The following is a 21222-nucleotide window of genomic DNA, read 5'->3' on the forward strand; positions in this document are numbered from 1 at the left end:
CCCTGATGGGTCCGCGCGCACATCGCACTTCATGCCTGGTCACATTCACTGCTTTCATATTAGTTGCAAATTTGTCTTGTCGGTGTCCTGTGGCCCTTGACTGGACAACTTAACTAATGTGCGGCTGGGGATGAGAATGAACTCCAGAACTAGAGGGATTCACAACGTGTCTGTAGGAGAGCACAGATTTAGATGAGAGCAGGCTAATAGTGTGGAAGATACGGACAAACACACATCTGGCAGCAACATCAAAGCAGATGACCAGGCCTCTTCTGCTTAATTCAATTCTGTTAACACAAATTTAGTTCTTCACCAGTGTGATTACTCCAAATTAATTCAAATATTAACTCTGTGTGTTATCGAGGAATGTTTCTTTTTATACCAAATTTCAGCAAAATACTCAAAAAGTAAATAGATCCCTACTGATGAAAAAAAGTGTGTAAAAAAAAAAAAAAAAGTGTAAAAATGTAATTCTTATAACATTCTTATCAGACTCAAAAAGCAACAAAAAGAAGCTTTTTTGTCCCAACTATCACAGGATCCAGAGTGACAGGATCCAGTATTGCATTCACACTCTACTTTGACTATTTAAGGGGTTCACTCCATATTCAAATATGGTTGTTACTCTTTGCATTGTTTACGTGGCACGTAAAAAAAAAAAAATGGTTTAACTCTAACAAATACACGTCATCTGTCTGCATTTCTTGAATATTCATCTGTTCTGTTTGTTTTCTCACTCTATTACTCAAACTGCTAAATCCACAATTTTTTTTTTCTTACTGGACCCAGTTTATGATTTTTATCTCCTCCAACACATTGTTATAATTCTTAGCAGACTTCGGTTGACCCTCTCCAAAACATTAAGTCAAAAAGTCCAAAAACTGATCCAACCTCGAATACAACAGACTAAAACACATTGTTTTGATTGAAGTCTCAAATGTCTGCGTCGTGCCAGAAAGCTAGCTTGCATACTTGTAAACAGTCTTTTAACTCTAGTAGAAAGTGACTGGATGTGCCTGGACATTAAATGTAAAGCTTTTATTCAAACATCAAAGACAGAGGGTCTAATAAATAAGCCAATTTCAGCCCGTCACTGGCTGGGTAATCTTCCTTAGTAGCTTGCCCAAGCGCATAATCGCCACGCACACATAAGGAGGTAACATAAGTTATCGCACCAATGCTAACTACTTAGTTAACTACTGAATATTGTAGATTACATCTTGCGAATGGAAAACTGGGCTGCTGGAGCATGAAAGAATGCAGTGGAGTGTGAAAGAAAAAAAGGTCATCAATAACTTTTAACAGTGAAGCAGAAAATGTGCAGGACACACACAAACACACACACACACACACACACAAGTGTTTTAATCAGGGTATGAAATTACCCCCCATGCAAGCCAAATTTGGACCCAATTTTACCAGCCACTGTGCCAGGCGACCTGTAAGACATCTCAGGCTGACATCTAACAAGAAACAGTGTTGCTGAAACATGCACTTGAAGAAACATACTGTATTTGATTCTATTGATGAATAAAAGAAACAAAAGTTCCAAAATAAATTCAAATGAGAGTGGCTGATTTTGTATACATTTAACATTTAACCACCAACAAAATTCAAGGACTTCTAAAACTATTATGGTTACCCAATCAGGTGTATCCACTATCTTGGACTACTACTAGACAAACAGGTTCTAAACTAGGAAATAATCCACCCATCACTGCCAAGCACACTTAATATATATGCATTCAATATCTTGTGTTCTGCATTAGAAAATCAGCACGTGTCCCATCCTGTTTTTCATTACTGTCCTCTGATTGGGCTTTTCATGCAATGTTCCCTGTGTAATGACTGCTCTGAGATGTCATTCAGTCACTTGTTAGAGAAATAAAACTGTTCTTCGCCGAGATGGCCTCCTGTTTGACACTAGCCTGTGGCTTTGCATCGTAAAGCATCGCCTCGCCCAGCCCCAGGGCAACGTGGGTATGTGGAGTGGCTCAGCTTTCCGACTATGCCCTGATCAAACAATAACAAGACTGAACAAACACAGTTTGTATTTGCGTGTTACCCAAGCACCCCCTCCCCAGCCTTCATATGGCCTTATCTTGTTATGGTCTTGTTTGTCTTAGCCGGAGAGAGTACAGTCAGCTTTCGAAAGAAAGAAAACAAAACTCAAAACAAAAACGGTATGAATGCAGTCTTTGTCATTCTGTTGCTGCTCCTTAAGTAAATATGACAAGGAAAATAAAGCAATACACACCTCCTGGAAAAACACCTTTTGACTCACTGACTGCTTGTGAAGTGATTAATCTTTGACTAGTTTAGTGGGTTGAGGTTAGAAAACAATGGTGCTAGTATGTTTAGGGGCTGAAGGGGAGCCAACATAAGACAATAGAAATAAAACCAAGATATACTGTACGTATATGTGATGGAAGAGTGGAAAAGTAGGAGACATTTTCTGGTTCTGAAAGAAAAAAGCAACTGTAATGTAATAACATAAAGCCTATTCTCACCAAGCACAATATTTTTCCAAATTTTGCACATTTCTGCAAAATGTTCAAAAATCAACAACACTAAGTGTAAAACGTAACAGATATGTAAGAGAAAATGTATTCGGTTTCATGTATGCATTCAAATGACCTTTTTATCATTAAATGTCCCCCACCACCAAATATAGCAAAAAAATAAAAAAATAAATTAAATTAAATTAAATAAATATTAATAAATAAATAAATAAAATAAAATAAAATAATGCATACTCCAAGTATTTCAGCATATCAGGTTAGCAGTGTGATATGAAGTGATATTTTCTTGGAGGCAGATGAAAATTTTTTGCTTATTACATCCGAGATCTAATGACACATCCAAGATGATATCATCGCGCTAATCAGGATCTGGCTAATTCGGTTCTTTGAACGCACCTGTTGTTGATGATTAGTATGGCTGGATTGAGTTATCTGAGATAATTGCACGTTCATGGGTTGGTTTAAAAGGGGCTATATCGATACTCGAAACCACGATCATCAATGCAGCGATTGGCTGGTGGCAAGACAGCAACATAATGACATCAGATAATTAAAAAAGACACCTGACCAAAATCTTGACAGATTTCTGGACTTTTATAAGGAAACAGCCAAGCGAACAAAACTACATAAATGTTATAATAGATAAATGAAATGTGCACTGTTTTTCTTTATTATTATTTTTTTTTTTACATGATTCCCAATTATTTATATTCAAGATTTCTAGTATTTGTACAAGCTTTACATTTTTAAACGGATTTGTTACATAACAGCATTAATTAAAGTTTCTTACAGGTCATGATCATGTTACCTGCATCTCCTGCGCTCCATCAAGCCACTCCAATAATAGCTGTCATCACTCAAATTAAGGCACGACTTTACATTAACTGTATAGCATGTGTGTAAGACTCTAATACAATTATGAAGTAATTATTTTAGTAAAACTGGCTGTGTCTATAGTATTAAACATTATTATATTATTCTTTAAATACATTTTTATATGATTATTATTTTAAATTATTGTCCCTGGATCAGTAGAATACTCTTGTAATAAAGTAGCAGTGGTTGGGACATATTTTAAGTATTAATTCTGCTTAAAAAGATGCAATCTAATCCTGTTTACATGAAATAAGCCTGCTCCTGAGCAGGTTTAAGCTTACGGACCTGTTGCTATGACAGCAACTCCGGGATGAGCTTTGAAGAACCAAACAATCCAAGATCAAGCAAAATAGTCAACAATCAAATCCAGCTAACTGAGTTAGAGACGTACGAAGAACGGGCCCCAGGTCATGTTAAGTGCATTAATTCGCCCGGAAATGTTTCTCCCCGTTTATCAATAAAGGTAATAATAAAAAAAAAAACTACAAATAAATGAATAAATATTACATCCCTAAGGATCCCAAACACAAAACTCTATGTATCCCCATTTTTGACCCAGATTTTGCAAATATTAAACAAACAAACATAATGGGAAACATAAAAATCTATAGCAGGCAAGCAGTGTGTGAACAGAAGTGATGTTTTCTTGGAGGTGAATGAAAATTCATGTTGTAATCGTGATTCATTTTACTGCATTTTTCATACAAATTTTGTCAGCAATTTCTGTTGCTCTCGGTGTGAAAATCCTCTTAAGGGGCGATGGATGTGTCTGTGCTTACCCTGAGTGAGGGAGTGCAGGGGCAGAGTCTGGTTGGGCTGAATGGACAGCAGCCCTTGTCTCTGCAGGCTCAGGAGATGCTGCTGCTGGAGCTGCTGAACCTGGAGCAGCTGCTGTTGGAACGCCAACTGCTGTGCAGACACCTGCCGAGGGAGACGGAGAGAGGATGAGAGGTCTACATATCATCCCCACACTCACAAACTATTATGTCAACACGTGCACAAACATACTTATTCACTCAGGGCTGATAAACACACACACACACACACACACACACACGTAAGCGCGCGCACACGCACACACAATGAGGTGCGTACAGGTACATTCCCACATTCCTGTCCCCTCTTAATTAACGAGGAGTCAGGGAGGCTCATGACAAATAATGAAATGTTGTTAATCATTCCTAATAAGAGCTGCAGGATTTTAATTATGGCCATTCATAACTCCACAAACAACCTGTGACTGAAAGGAGCTCCTTAATATTCAGCAGCGTGCAAGTGCAGAGCCAGTGGAGCCAACCGATTGTCTCTTTTGGATAAATCAGGGCTGTGAAGTAACTGGGTAACTGTCCAATAAGAGGAGAGCTGAGCAGTGTGTGTTAATTTGATATATATTGTGATTCATTTTCTCATAATATTGCATAAAGTCATTTCTGAGTCAGAGAAAACCACACTTAGATTCAAGGCTATGAATTTGTGTCTTTATAATGTGAAGTGTGCACATTTATGCATAAAATAAACAGGGTCAATTTTGATGTCTTAAACTGTTAAAAGAAAAAAACAAAACAATGTTTTTCATAAATGCATTTCATTTTTGTGAGTCATTAATTCATGCATTAGGGATGGCACAGTAAATGTTAATGCCTTAACGCATGAGATTCATTCAATACGTTTTTTTTTTTAACGCATTTATTGTATTTGACATTATAACAGTTTATGTAATTTATCCAGACAGAATGTTTAATTTATTGAACTGATTTTTTAAGTATGACATGCATTGCAGTGTATATCATATCATGATGGAGTTTGTGTTAAGTGTCTTCTTTTGGAGACAGACGGCAATATATCACTTACATCTGGACAGATGGAATGGAGTTTCGTGAAAAAGGAAAGTGACATAGGACTGGGGAAATTTTGAGAGGAAGAAGGGGGAGAGTTAGTAAAAGTAGGAGGGGAAATAGGGAGAAGAGGGTGTTGAAAGACAGAAGAAGAAGGAGGAATGGGCGAACGAACTGCTGCGTCGTCAGAACGATAAATGGGAGGAAATTATCTAACATCCCCAATCGCCTCTCGGTCAAAACAAATGGGCGATGTGATGGAGATACGGGGCTATTGAACCCTCCTGTTGACCCCTTTCAATGCTAACACTGTTTTTTATGACCTCCTCGATGCATTATGACAACGGCTAAACATCCGCTATAATCACGGGACGGTTCCTCTGAAGTTTTCTGATTGCCAGAGGTGAAACACCGGACCCTGAGGGTCACACGTTTGTGTGTATGCGTGTGTTTGTTGGTACATTAAAGAACAAACGTGACTTTGCCAAGCTGTGCCGCACCCTCTTCCCAAACACAGGATGCTTCACTTTGTGTTTACTTCTCCAAACAGAAGGCACACAAAAAAGGTCCCGCAGCACAGGCACGGACAGGTCAACCTTTAGACCCAGAACAGATCTGAAACAGCCTGATAAAGTGCTCGCTCCCTTTTTTTTCCTCTCCCATTCATGGTCCACCCATCCTCATCTGCCTGTCACAGGTCTGTTTCTTTTTCTCTCTCTCTCCCGCTTAAACCCTGATCACGAGGCTTTGGACGTACAAATGCTTTAATGTCAATGGTTGGCGCAGTGGTAGTGCAACATATGCAAGCTGTAGTGCTCCCACAGAGAAGCAGGTTCAGTTCCAGGTCATGTCCTGATCACAGTACCCTCGTCTTTTCTTTCACCATCAGGACAATTAAAAGCAAAAAGTTCATGAAAATTCATGACAATGATGGTTTTGAAATAAATGAATGTAAGGGATATCATCTACCTATCGTCTAGGTTTAAAACGAAATGACACAACATTAAAACCTATTCCAATTGAGGGATTTGACTGGATTGTGAACAAATAACTTGCATCAGCAAACAAGTTACTTCTGAGGTAGAGAAAATTACATTTTGATGAAAGACTATGAAAACAAACTTGCTTCTTTATAAAAATGTAAATTAAGCATATTTAAATATTTATGAATAAAATAGATAGATGATGTCTTTAAAGTCACCATGAAATCAAAGTTGACAATTCTTATTGTTTATGGAATATCACAATGTGTATAATAAGTGATTTATCCACGAACATCTTTTTTTCTCCATGAAATTCTTTTTTTAGCAAACAACAACAATCCAATCAATTCCTGAAGGACAAAATCAAGTTCCGTCCTACATTTTTTCTCATTTGAGAAACCATTTCTCTTAAATATATGTCACAATAGGGAGGAAAACACGACTGGACACGAACTTGTTTCCTGCCGACTTCAATTGTTAAAAAATTGGTAACTCTTTTCAATAAGGTCCAATTCATTAACATTAATGCATTAGGTATCATATTATTTTATATCATTTATTTGACTAATGTTCATTTATAAAACTTGAAATGTTAAAAATGTATATTTAAAAATGTAATTATTAACGAGTGCTGTATAAAGTATTAGTTCATGATACCTATTGCATGTTAATGAATTGAACCGTATTATAAAGTGTGTTCATTTTCATCCGTACATACCCCTGAAGGATAGCCTGGGCCACTCCAGATCTTGCTCGGCACATGAGCGTCAACCTAACGCTGGCCCGGCTTGCGAACGGGAGGTTAACTCGGAGTGGCACGCAAGAGAGGCGAGAACAGAGCAGATGACAACATGATCCAGACTGACGCTGGCAGGCCCTTTTATTGCCTCGCCTCCAATCCAAAGTTAAAAATCTTTGAAAACCTAAGAAATTTTGTTGTCTTTTAAATAAAAGAGGCACAAAGCAGCAGCGGGGGGTTATTGTCTGACCCCCGTGGGGGGAGTCGCTGCAACAATTCGTATTCCATCTTTTGATGGCTGTGCGAGAGAAAGCCGAAGGAGGGGGAGAGAGAGAGAGAGCGTGCACGAGAGAAAAACACGCGCAGACGGAGGAGAGCCTCTCGAGGGCTGCATCAAATTCCTGTGATCATACATAATACTCTTTAAAATGGTGTTTTTCTTCCTGTTCGTCACGTTCCATTCAGCTGATCAATTGTTTCTCCTTTTGACGGTGCCACCCTCCCTCTTTCAACCCCCCTCCCGTTCTAGAGTCCCCTTCCCCTCGTCTGTCCTTCTGACACGAGAGAGAGGGAAACAGAGATAGAGAGAGAGTAAGAGTGACAGCTTCTGTCAGAGGCAAGAGAAACAGTCCTGTCGCATTGATTTATGGAGGCAACGCACCACAACTTGTCCAAACTGAAGCCCCCAGTTCATTAATTAGCGAGCTGGGGGACTTTGAAGTAAGCATGTGAGAGTGTCTGTGTGTGTGTGTGTGTGTGTGTTTTTATAACATTCGCCTTCATTTATACGCTCTCTCTCCGGTTACAGAATGAAGCTCTCGGTGGAGAAGTTAAAAAGTGAAACTCTGATTGTCTTTGAACTGCTTTTGACCGTGCAATAATCGTTTCTTTTGTCCAGAGCATTGCCTTATCCTGCTGTCATTAGAGCAGCCAGAAACACAGCTGGTGATACAGCCTTAAAACGAAGGAAGACAGAAAAAGACAAAGAGGTAGAACACTTCAGATATACTACAACTGTGCCACATTTCTGTCAACAGGGAAACCGCACATACCCTTCAATCTGGTCATATTGTGTACAAACATATAAATACACAGACCACTCATAAAAGGATCTATATGGATTCTGTGCACAAATTTTTAGTTTGTTTATTAAAAAGACTGTATTATTGGATTGATTTAATACATTTTACTGTGACAAAATTGCAGATTTTTCTACCAAATACATACTGAAAAATGCAGAAATTCTGCCTGGGTCAATGTGTCCTACCCAAGTTCTTTTTTCTTCTTCTTTCTATTAACACTTAAACATAGAATGTAACAATCACAGTCAGTCGAAAACATATACTACTCTTCACAAAAGTTTGGATCAGTGAGATTGTTTTTTTTTTTTAAAGAAATCAATACTTTTATACAGCAAGTGTGCATTGAACCGATACTGAAAAAGTTTTTACTGTGACTACTTCAAAAAAAAAAAAAAAAAAAATCCTAAAAAAAGTGTTTCTTGAGCAGCATTTTAGAATTATTTCTCAAGGATCATGTGACACTAAAGACTGGAATAATGACTGCTAAATAATCAGCTTTGCCATCACAGGAATAAATTACATTTCAAATATATATATAAATTGAAAATATACATTTTAACCTGTAATAATATTTCATAATATCACTGCTTTTACTGTATTTCTGATCAAATAAATGCTACCTTGGTGACCATCTTTCAAAAAGAAAAAAAAGAAAACACCTAGTATATCCAGTCTATATTTTACCATCTAATTATTCTTGACCATTTAAATTATATTGGAGAGGCAACATCACAGAAGTACATTTTATTTCACAACTGGTTATCACAGAAAATCAAATAAAATTGAAAAAGATGTCAGTGTTTATTACTGGTTATATTTTTATACACGTAGAAATAGATATGTAGAAATAGAAAAGCGGAAAAAGGTTCTTCCTATTGTCAAAGCTCAAAATAAGATGAGACCATTTGGAATGATTTTGCTTTTGTACTTCTGCTGGTGGGAAACAGCTGCTGGATGCACTGGGGGCAGGTAATGAACACCAGGGCTGAGCGTATGTGTAAAGTAATACAGTCAGCATACCTCTTTACTCTGCTGTTTGCTGCCATGCTGCTGCTGGATGAGCTGAAGGTGGAGTTGTTCTTGCTGTTTCTTGTAGAACTCCTGGAGTTGCTGCTGCAAAGTCACACAGAGTCATAAATTAAAGATGCCTCCACAGTACTTCTGTTGTGTTTTATTTTTTCCCCCTAAAGTCCAAGTATAATGTTAGAGCCTTAGAATTGTAAGACATTTTGCTACAGTACAGTACCTAAAATCTTGTATATTAAATATTTGTGGCATAATGCTACTTATGTGTTTATTTCTAAATTGCTTAGAATCAGAAAACCTGTGCACGAGGAAGGAGTTTTGTATTAACATTATTAATTATTATTAGCATTGCAAAACTATAACTTTCCATAAGAACCAATAAATATAATGTCATTATTACCAGCAACATCTTTTATCACAGTGCTGTTGTCCTGACTATAAAATAGATTATATATTAAATTATGACTATAATATATTATACAGTGATATACTTTATTTCAAATAATTATTAATGCATTTATTTATTTTTTGACCTCTGACACACATCTTTATGGCTTATAATTTTATGATTTAATTGAAATTGCCAAAGCCTGAGTAATATTTGAGACATTCAAACAGAAGGAATCTACATGGATTGACACAGAATTGGAGCCAGTACCTGCTGTAACATCAGTGCTTGTTGTTGCTGCAGTAACAGCTGGAGCTGCTGGGGGCTCAGAACTTGGTGTTGGAGGATTTGCTGCATCTGCTGAGGAGTTATGACCTGTGGTGTCATCATAGCAACAGAGACTGGGACCTACACAAACACAGGAAGAGGACAGACATATGAATACAACGACATCTGGATAAGCACAATACATACACTAAAGATAACATATCACATGTCCTATCAGTAGCCTGTCACCAGATGAATGTGCTAAGAGATCAAGATCTGTTTCTCTAAAACCACCTGAGGAGCTTTCAGAAGCAGTGATACGAGAAGCCAAAGCTGCACTGACTGATGGGAGACTGACAGATACAAAGACAAAACCCATACACAAACACTCGAACAACCACACAGCGTCCCCATCATCAAACGTCCCACTCCACTGACAAGGCCACTGGCCATTATTCTGGAGTGCTGTCCGTGTTTTGCTTGTGACTGTGTGAATACATTTTGTATTTTCATTTTTTTTCATGATTGTTTTCCCCCCTCTTCATCAGCGTGAAGCATCTTGTCCCTGCGATGCTTCAATAAAATGGGTCACAACTCTCCCGGTGTGCCGTTTCGTTGTGTACATAAACTTAAAATCGCTGAATATCAATTAACACGAATCTAACCATGCTAATGCAGGATGTGTTGTGTTCGTTACTTGGCAAAAAACAATTCAGGAGTACAGAAAAAAGTCCCTCTCTAAAAACAACATATCAAAACACACATTAAAGGGCACACAAACAAGCTCAAGCGGAATAAAAAGGGTGAGCATATTACAGCCGGAAAGGAAAATGACATGATGACATTGAGAGGGTCCTCGCGCTGTTGACAGGGGTCTTTAATTAGAGGAGAGACTGCGTGAATACAGTACACGCGTGTGTCTCAGTGTCAGCTTTTTCTCTATGATACTCCATGCCATTAAAATCTCCTTTGTGACATTGGGTGACAAACCACGTCTGTGCTGAACTTGATAGCGGTGGGCATTTGCAACTGTTAACATATCCCCAGCGTGTTTTAGCGAGCGTGTGCGCGATCGCAGATGTATGTCTCACATCTGCTCCTGATTGGCCAGACATTAGGGCGACAGTCTCCCTTCACCAAGGTTACCCCAATTGCATCTGATTCAGATCCGCTGACACGCGTTTGAATTTGTCCCGTCTTGATGAATGTAATTGAGTCTGTTCTCTCTGAAAGGGGCGGGGTTTTAACCTCCACATGGTCTCCGCCTATTTCAGACCGCGCTAAGTATAACAATAAAAAAACCAATGTTACAAAGATGGGGTTGAATGTGTTATGAACTCATCACCAAAATGGGTATGTGGGGCTCGGATCAAAGTAAAACACACAAGCACGCGCCCCAAACACACGGGTGTTAGGTCTTAATATGCGGCCCATTTTTCACATGGCTTAGCACACCATTTGCATAGGCTGGACCCCTTGATTTCTTCATTTCACAGTCATTATGCACTCATGTCCTTATTTCTCAGCGCCACTAATTTTGATGAACTATTCTGAAGGTCAGAGAGGCAGACGGGTGGGTGGTGAGACAATACAAGCTAAAACACACACCAGACACCAGACACCAGTGTACATTTATACTTGGCAACGGAATACTTTTTCAAAATATTTTCCCGTCTTACTTTATCATTGAGATACTATTATAGTTTTTATTGATATTTTAAAATAGTTTTTATTTTCAGTTTTCATTTTAATTCAAGATTTAGTAATTTTGTTGTGTTGTTATTATAATTATTATTATTTAATGTCTACATACTGTAGTTTTTGAAATGTAAGTTTGAAAGAGTAAATGATCTTTTACTCAAATTCATTTAATTTGACTTGATTTAGATTTAAATTTCCAATGTAACATTTAAACAAATATATATATATATATATATATATATATATATATATATATATATATATATATATATATATATATATATATATATATATATATATATATATATATATATATATATATATATATATAATTTTCATAAATGTTTGAAAGATCTTTGGTTTTGAGTAAACTTTACTTTTGAACCTTTTTCTTAATTATAAATGTATAAATAAAGACAATTTTACACAAACATTTCAACTTGCAATAAACTTTGCATTTATAAGTTCATATTTCTACTACCATTTCTACTACTACGACTAACTTAATTGAAATTACCACACAAAAAAATAACTAACATACAAAACATTTTATTTTTGTAAAGGTTGGAACGGTTCTTAAAAACAAGCAACATTTTAAATAGATTTCATAACAGTTCCAACTACCAAATTAAGACTTTATAACACTTGACATAAATGTAAATGCTTTGTAAAAGAAATAACAACTAAAATTTACTAACTTCTCAGGCCATGACAAATTACAACTCCAGCCTGTTCCAATTAAACCCTTTATATCCACACCTTACAGACACACTGACACCAGCTTCACACCCTCATTTACTGCATGAATGTGTGTGTGTGTGTGTGTCCACTTCTACCAAACCTCAGCCCTAGCGGAAAGGCTATTACAGCTCACATTTTACTGCCCATTACCACTGAGGTCATTAGTGGAGAGAGGGATGGGCCTCCTCTTAACCTATTGATCATTGTAACTACTAGCATTTAATCCGCTGGTGAATGAGCTGGAATCTCTTTAAGACAGGCCCGCCACAGAAGAGAAGCACTTCAGCTGAAAAATATCATCCTGGCCACTATATCAGCAGCACTTAAGAGGAGTGAGGGATACCGCCGCTTACTGCTCAGAGCCGTTCGCTCTTCTCCTCTGGCCGTAATTGTGGAAATGTGCGAAATGAAATTATTATTATGAATTGCAGTAAACGGCCATATCGCTTGATAAGAGGTGAGGAAAGAACAAATACATATTTCAAGCAGTCTCATGATGAAAGCACTATGAGATAAAGCAGATATCTGTTTAAACGAGATACAAGGAATTTTATGAATGCATATTTCAGCTGTCATTTGGACAGTTTTAAATAGCACGAGACCTGTTTGCTCAGAAAAAGAAAGAATTGTTAGGAGAGGAAGAAAGGGAGCAAACTGGAGAAAGCTGACGGTTATGAATTTCACTAAGGAGAGGTGTAGGCCAGGTGTGAGTGTAGCACATTAGCACGCACACACACACACAGAGAAACTGTAACATACTCGAACAGCTGCTATGTGACTGTAGGCAATGTGCTAGCGCAGGCCTGCTGTCCACCAGCCCTACCCACACACACACACACACGCTGTACACTCAACATTTACACGCCAACACATGCAAACATCTCCAATTTGCAAAAATTAATAAGCAAGCCTGACACTCACTTTTTAAAAATGTAAATGACTAAAAACGTTAAGAAATCGTTAAATGTAAAAACAAAAAAACCCACACACATTAAAAATGCAAACATAAATGTAATTTTTAAAACATAACCTAAAAAAGTAAACATAAAAACAAAATCAAACATAAATAGATTAACGTAACAAAAAGTAAATGTTAAAAAAAAAAAACATAAAAGGGTAAAATAAGTAAATGTAAAAAAAGTAAACAAATGTTAAACAATAATACAAAAATAAAAATAATTATGCAAAATATACATCTGTTAATAACTTTGCTTCTTCAAAACTGCAAAATTTATGGGCATAAAAATTAATCATTACATTTTATTTAACTTGAAAGTTAAATAATAGAATATATATAATATATAATTATATAACAGAATCTTAATATATACAACAACAGAATGATGCCAGCTGGGAGATCGAGCGTACTGGACGCAGCTGTGGATCCAGCTCATTTGAACCTGGTGTTCAAATCCATCGTCCAGTTCATCTTCAGTATGACTATGAGAAGGAAACGGCATTCAAAAATACGGCTCTAACGAGGAAACATCTGACACACATCTGACGAACCTCAGAAACACTGATACTGACTTAATGAAGAACGCATTCTTCCTGAGAGAGCAAAATGTCATGCACGGAGAGAACGAGAGAAAGAGAGAGACTGGAAAAGAGAGATAGGCAATTAAGATGAAGTGTGAAGGGGGGCAACTTCAATCAGAGCGTCTCGCACATTGAACTGGCCGCACGGAAACAGGTTGCAAAGAAAGAAAGAAAGCAAGAAAGAGGGCAGGAAAAAAAGAAAATCAAATTTTAATGCCAGCTCCCCGGTGTCATCTTGTTTTGTCAGGACATCAAATAGAATTGAGAAGTACAAAATAACAAGCCCTTGAGAAATCAGAGGAGGTTTGGTCTGTTTGAAGCCTCTTGGTTTACCTTGTCCAGAGATATAGGGAATAGCATTGTCTGTGCGCTCATTTGGCACGGCGTGCCGTAGAGAAAAAAAAAGATTTCATATTTCATGCATGGTGTAATTATTTATTTGAATGTGCAATTTTAAATTTCAAGAAATTTTTAGTTCAGTTCAAAATTTAAAAAGAAGAAAAAAAAAAGCTAATAAAATCTGAGTAGAAAGTTCTAAAAACACAGTTTGAGAAATAAATATTAAATTCATAATGGATTAAATGGAGATATCCTTGTCTCATATTTATGCATTTACGAAAACATGCACGTACAATTATTATTACGGGTTTTTATTATAAAGTAAAACAATCTAGGGCAGAAGTGTAGATAAATCCATCTCCCCAGCCGCTTCTGAACTGCGAATAATTCCACTCCCTCTTCCTCGCTCTGGCTCTCTCGCAGCCCGTTTACAGTTCACATAAACAGGATAATCATAGTCACATTTTCTGCCCATTTACCGAGCAGATTCTGTGTGGGGAAAGCGGCCCGTTCAAGGCAACTGTAAAAACAAAAATCCAGATTGCGCTTTAATTAACTTCTAAACCACAAACAAACAAGTTCTCAGCAGAGCTGGCCCGCTCTTCTGTAAAACAAACAAGCAGGGGCGAAGGAGAGCATGAGGTTCAGCTTTGCCTTTCCCACACTAACTCAACCCCACTGCAGGTGGGTGTCCCGAAGGGGTGGACCATCAGCCCCGGGACCTTCTGAGCTGTTGCTCAGGGGATATTCACTTGATCTCTCGCACTAACTGTGGGTGGGTGCATTATGGATGTGCCACGGGCATGTGTCGTGCCTCAATGAGTGTTTGCCTTGGATTCGAGCACAAAAAATAAAACAAGTTTCTCATCTCTCTGCATATTAGGATGCAAAAAAAAAAAAAAAACCTTCATGAAAACCAGCATACTGAATTTATATTTTATATTGAATATCCTGACCCTTGACATCTACTGCCTTCAAGTCCTGGAAAGTGCCTACTTATGAGTTTGTAAATTGTAATTGCAATGTGATGTGCACTCAAGTGATTGCGGTCAGAATTAAACTGGAAATTTCACAGTTATTTCCCCCGTTTTCACTTTCTGACAAAGACAGCTTTATTAGGTTTAGTTCAAGTAAATAAAGAGCAAAGGACGTGCATTAAATGCATAATCTATTTATTTACATTTAGCAGAAACTTACAAGTGAGGAATATCACTATAGCAATTTATCATAAAAAAATGTATTATTATTATTAATTTATTATTTACTTATTTTAAATTAAATATTTATTATTTTGCTGCCACAAAGAAAACACATTTCTGTTTAACTAAAAACTAGACTACATTATTAATATTTTCATCAAGCTTTACCTATTAAATAGCTATTCTTCATCAACAGTACACAACATGTTAACAATTACAATTTATGATCAAAACTGATTAGCAACCACAATGATTCCTTAACTAACACACCCCAAACTCAAAAGATCTTCCCACTGGAACCATCTTGTAACTGGCAGCAATAATCATCTCTCACCACAACACAACCCCAGGTGACCCTTGATGTGACTCTCCTCACACACACTAAAACACTGTCACAAAGCGGGACCGATGAACATCTCCCGCTCAACCCAGCTTGACATGTGCCATTAAAAACAATGGTGTCGACAAACTGCTTTCCACCACTTTCCACCTTTCCTCTACACCCTAAAGCCCTTTCCTCCCTCCCTCCCTCCCCCCCGCTCGCTCGCTCCCTCTCTCTCTCGACTCATCCCGCTGATATGATTTATGGTTTACCAGCTCAGCGAGGTTACGCAACGTCGCGCATGCCTTCAGACGCGTTATTGGAGTCGGTGGAGATTTAATTAAGATCACAGTCGCACAAATCCTCCTCAAATTGAGAATTTACTCGAGACAATGGTCGTCACATCCTAGCATGGGAGATGTCCCATTCTGCGCGACGCCAAACGACAACGACGCTAATCCGTGTTTCCATGACATCACATGAAGGCTTCAGTAAATTGCGCTTCGTGATTTGATCGACCATGTTGTGATGTTTGTCACCAGGGTCAATTAATATTGGGTTAGAGATACTGTTAGCATGTGAGCTAATTTTGAAAAAGAAGACACAAATGAGCGTTGTAATTTGTTAAATAAAATAAAAACTTTTACAAAAAAAAAATATATATAATCTCTAAATTTATACAGTTCCATGCTAAAATTAGTTTTCAAAGTATAAAGTTGCAGATGTGAGTTGAAGAAGCATCCGCAATCTTTTTTTTTTTTTTTTTGCTGTATATCATAAAATTGTCTTTCGGAGCAATTCGTCACTACGCTGCTTCTTCCAGAGAGGATGCTCACCTGGTGTGCTTGCTGGAAACTTAGTACAAGAAAAGAAAGAAGAAATGCATCTTGAGAAAAAACAAGCAAAAGTTTTCTTTCTTTATCTTTCTCCTCTGTGAGAGAACGAAGGAAAAAGACAACAGAAAAGAACAGCTGGTAATGCCGTGTGTCATCATCACCAAAGTATTCTCGATTCTTACCACATAATGTAGAGCAAGACGTCTGTGAAAGAGGTCAGCCGCATGAACGACTGACCAGAACCCCCACTCTTGATGAAAAAAAAAAAACTTTCCTATGGGAAATATCTATTCAACATACACACAGTTTGCTTGTTCTCCCATCTCACATAAACACACACATGTGAATAATTTCTCACACACCAATATTGTCGTCGCCACTAATACGTGTCGAGCGGTAGAAATGACAGGTGTTGGCAGGCTCACGGCCTGTCAGGGCACAACATAAATGCGGTTCGGCCCCAGCCAGAACGGGCCCTAATGCACTACTAATGAACAATAAATCAAGTCTGATTACAAACTGTCAGCCCAATCAGCTCTCACCCCTCTCTCGCGCTTTCTAAACGAAGGGGCCCGGTGGTCACAGCTGTGCGGCATTACCCTCCGCGAGGATCCCTGTTTAGCCTTTACTTTCCACACGTCCAGTCGTTACCTCTCCTGCCATCCTCGTATCGAACCCCCCACCGACCTCGAGTCCCAAACTTCACAAACTAAATAATGACGACAACCAGAAACTGTCATCCTGATTACTGCATATCAGCAATCAATTCATTTGCTTTAAATGCATCAATAAAATATCAACTGATTATTTTACAACATGCACATCTTTAAAACAAGCAAGCAGCCCACAAAAACTAAAGGAGAGTGTCAAAACTTTGCCTTAGTTTCAGCGATCACACTCCTGGCATGTGAACGGTCACACTCTTGCGCGCACACACACACACACACACACACACACACACAAAACCAGGGCCCATGACACAAGTGTCAAATCAGAGTGTGTCCCTGCCCCTTTAAATATGGGTAACCATGAAGGGGAACAAACCCTCTTCAACACACACACACACACACACACACACACACACACACACCACTAATTTTCACAAGAATGAAATACAAAACTAATCAATCTAACTTAAAATTTCAACAAATCCAACACTGCACAGCATGTGCAATCTAGAAACCTTTTTACAAAAATTTTTGGAGTAAAAAAAAAAGTATCTGCATAACTTAACTGTAATTGTCTTCAACTAAAAACATAAATGTACAGCACAAAATAGCATTTAACAAAAGCCTCATATTAAAATCCTGAGCATGTAAACTGCAACTGACAAGAGAAGCTTCAAGCATCAACTTGTAATCGCATTACAGTGTTTACACGTCTCCTAACCAACCAGCATGATAGAAACTAATACAAACAGCATGCGGAGAAATCAAGCTCTCTTCCTTTTCTCCTGGACGTACTGCATTGTAAAACTTTTCTACGGCAACAGAAACAGCTCTTTCACTGAAAAATTACAGAATCAATCATATTGACAAACCTGACAAACTCCATTTGGCTGGCAGGGTAAACAGAGAGAAGCTGGGCCGTTTGGAGGATCGCGGAAGATGAGAAGACACGAGTCGCGGAGCGGAGAGGGAGAGAGAGCGAGAGGCAGAGAGAGAGAGAGAGAGTGAGAGAGCGAGAGAGAGAGAGAGGCGTTTACAGCTAGCGTGTGCGCGTGCTGCCGCGTCTCGAGCCTTTTTCCCGGGGATATGGACAGATTGCACGCGCGAGGTTGCTCCCTAGCTGACAAGATACAAAACTATCCAATCAACCACGCCCTTTCTCCACCAATCACAAGCAGCCCTCTAAACATAATCAATTCAAATGGGGACACAAGCAGCGGCAGGGGCCGCCGCAGGCCGTGTGTGTGTGTGTGTGTGTGTATATGTATGTGTGTGTGTGTGTGTGTGTGTGTGTGTGTGTGTGTGTGTGTTTGGGGTGGGAGGGGGGCAGGTGAAGCAATGCCTTTGTGTGGGACCCTATTAAAAAAAGGAGAGAGAGGGAGAGAGAGAGAGAACAAAAAGGACCTAAACAAAACAAAAAGAAAAAAGCAGCACAGTTGATGGCTGTTAACCCTTTGACCCTGGTAAAGGTTTTGTCCGTGCTGGTGAAACAATGGAAGAGTGAAGAAAAGAAACCCTTTAATTAAACAACAGATAAGGAAACACTATCTGACAGAGAGAAAGAGTGGGAGAAAAACAAAGAGATTCCGCAAGTTGTTATTGTTCTTATAAAGTGGAATTGTTTACGGTAACACAAGCTTGGCCATTCACTTTAATTAGAAAAAAAAGGGAGAATTTAATGTTTAATTTTTATTTAAAACATGACAGTTATTTAAATTATATGAAATATATATATATATATATCTTTTACATTAAATTTTACAATAAATGTTACAGTCATTAAAAGAGTACCTTTTAAACTACTTGACCAGACACAAACTTTAACTACGGAAAAGGTTGCTGTTTCCATTCACAGACTGACTCTGTGTGTGGGTGCAATTCAGTCTCCCTCCAATCCAAATCCCCTAATTTCCAGCATAAAATAACACACACCGCAGCCCTACTTCTGCTGTGAACGGTTAGAACATAAGTGCTCAGCGCTAGCAAGTGATTAAAACATCACCACCTTCTCACACTTTTTTTTATTAAAAAAAGAGGGGAAAACACAGAAAAGTTGCTTCGCCCCCTACTGGCAAACTTTATATTACACATTCAAAACCCAGAGACAAAGGCTAAACTTACTGCATTAGTCAATAGTTGACACAATAAGTAAAATTTAAATCGAAGGCTAATATACAATATTAGCATTTCATAAAAAAAGAAAAAGAAAAGAAAAAGGCATTTCTCTGCATGCAAGAAATTTATATTTTAGTTTTATTTTAATTTTTAAATATTTTGCATTACATTCATAATATATATATATATATATATATATATATATATATATATATATATATAATTATTATTTTTGCTTATTGATTAGTAATAAGTACTAAATAGACAAATAAATGAACACTATAACCTCATAAGAAAGTACTTTGGTGGCATCACAAACCAATACCATGGTACTGTACTTTAACAAACAACAAACAAACAAACAAACAACACTAAATGATTATCATAATTAAGAACTATATCATTTTTTTTATATTTTGAATTACATTAATAAGACATTTAAAACACGAAATATTATGAACATTTCAAAAATCAAGAGGCATTATTGATTTAATTAAAAATAAAATAAAATAATTCATTTAAAAACATCATTTAAAAATTTACTACTAAATAAATAAAATTAAATAATCCACTAAATAAAATTCTAAATAATAAATAAATTAAATAATATAATATAGACACACACACAAACATTACTTCAGATTTGTTTATTGCTAAATAAATAAATAAATTCCATTTTTAAATAAGTAATACCTTTATAAAGAAGTAAACTGGTGGTATCACAAAGTAAATACCATGGTACTGTACTTTGACAGACAACAACATTAAATAATTATCATATTCAAATAGTGTAATCTGTGTTGCATTGTAGTTGAATTGCATGTGAGGCTGTAAACAATTTCTGTAGACCATCAGATATGAGCTGTACTGATTACGGACTTAAAGAACCTAAGAATTAAAGCTCTATACCTTAGTGAATAATTAAATATTTTATTGGTTCCCTGACAAACACTCTCAGAAGTGTGCACACACACATAAGCATACTGCACACATTCTCAAGCAAGGGCAAAAAGGCAAGCAGCCGTGCAAGTATGCACACATAACACATGCAGCCGCTCATATGAACACACACACACACACACACACACACACACACATACATTTGGCCGTACCCCCTCTCCTATGCCGTCTCCCCTGGGCAGAATGTCGGCATATTCTCAATAAAACACCTTCTTAGCAGTAATAGGCCACTGTTCTCATTTCACTGCTCCCAAAGGGCTCATGATAAATTTAGCAGACATACAGTTCAAGCCTCCTCCTCTTGTCTCTCTCTCACTCTCTCCCCATCTATCTGTGCTGTGTTCGGGCCTGTACGCCATAATTACCCATACTCTTTCTATCCAAGCCGTCTAATAGATCTTGCTGTTTATTCACTCCATCACTTTGTGAGTCACAGAACCAACACTATTCATTTATGTCTTGTTACAGATAATTGGAAAGCACAGGTTGACTCCTTCGCAAGACTGACACACAAACAATAACGCTCTCCATCTCAGATCAGCTCCGCAGTTCCCTGTATGACTATCAGGGTGACACAGGGCCAAGGGGAAACTGATCCCAGATAAGCGTTTGCTGGTAACCTGCTTGAGTTTAGCATTTAAACTGCACAGTCATACGAATCCTCTCGTGAAGAGTCATCGCAAAACCACTACAGACGTGACAGGTTCTAGTACTATTACTATGACGGAGATATCTTTGCTCTTTTAGACCTTTGCGTGGGTCTAAATAAGCTCATTTGTAACTCTGTCCTGTGATTAAACGTAATCTGTTGTTTACTGAAACAGGTTTTAGCAGAACAGGTGTGATGTTAACAGAAAACAGCTGGTGCTGTGGGCAACAACCTTCCTTTTGAAAGACCAATCACACAAGCGTGCACACATCTTGAATGTCACTTCTATTAATGAATGAGCTAGACCAAACAGTCATCTCTGACCTCTGACTATCATGACGCCAGCAGTTTCAGTACAGTATGGTGTGCGGTGATGATATTTAGCGCAAGTATTTGAGGGAACAGGCAATCACTACAGACACCGCAAACTACATG

General features: G+C 37.8%; 1 protein-coding gene across 1 annotated transcript in view; it reads right to left on the reverse strand.

Annotated features, from left to right (window-relative positions):
• foxp1b (forkhead box P1b) overlaps positions 1 to 21222 on the reverse strand; it is a 185116-nt gene that overhangs the window by 31562 nt on the left and 132332 nt on the right. Inside the window, 3 exon segments of the mRNA XM_058779593.1 lie at positions 4178 to 4319; positions 9058 to 9150; positions 9722 to 9859. Coding sequence (XP_058635576.1) covers positions 4178 to 4319; positions 9058 to 9150; positions 9722 to 9859 — 373 coding nt within the window.

The sequence above is a fragment of the Onychostoma macrolepis genome, chromosome 06 (genome assembly GCF_012432095.1).
Source record: "Onychostoma macrolepis isolate SWU-2019 chromosome 06, ASM1243209v1, whole genome shotgun sequence".
In the NCBI taxonomy this organism is placed as follows: Eukaryota; Metazoa; Chordata; class Actinopteri; order Cypriniformes; family Cyprinidae; genus Onychostoma; species Onychostoma macrolepis.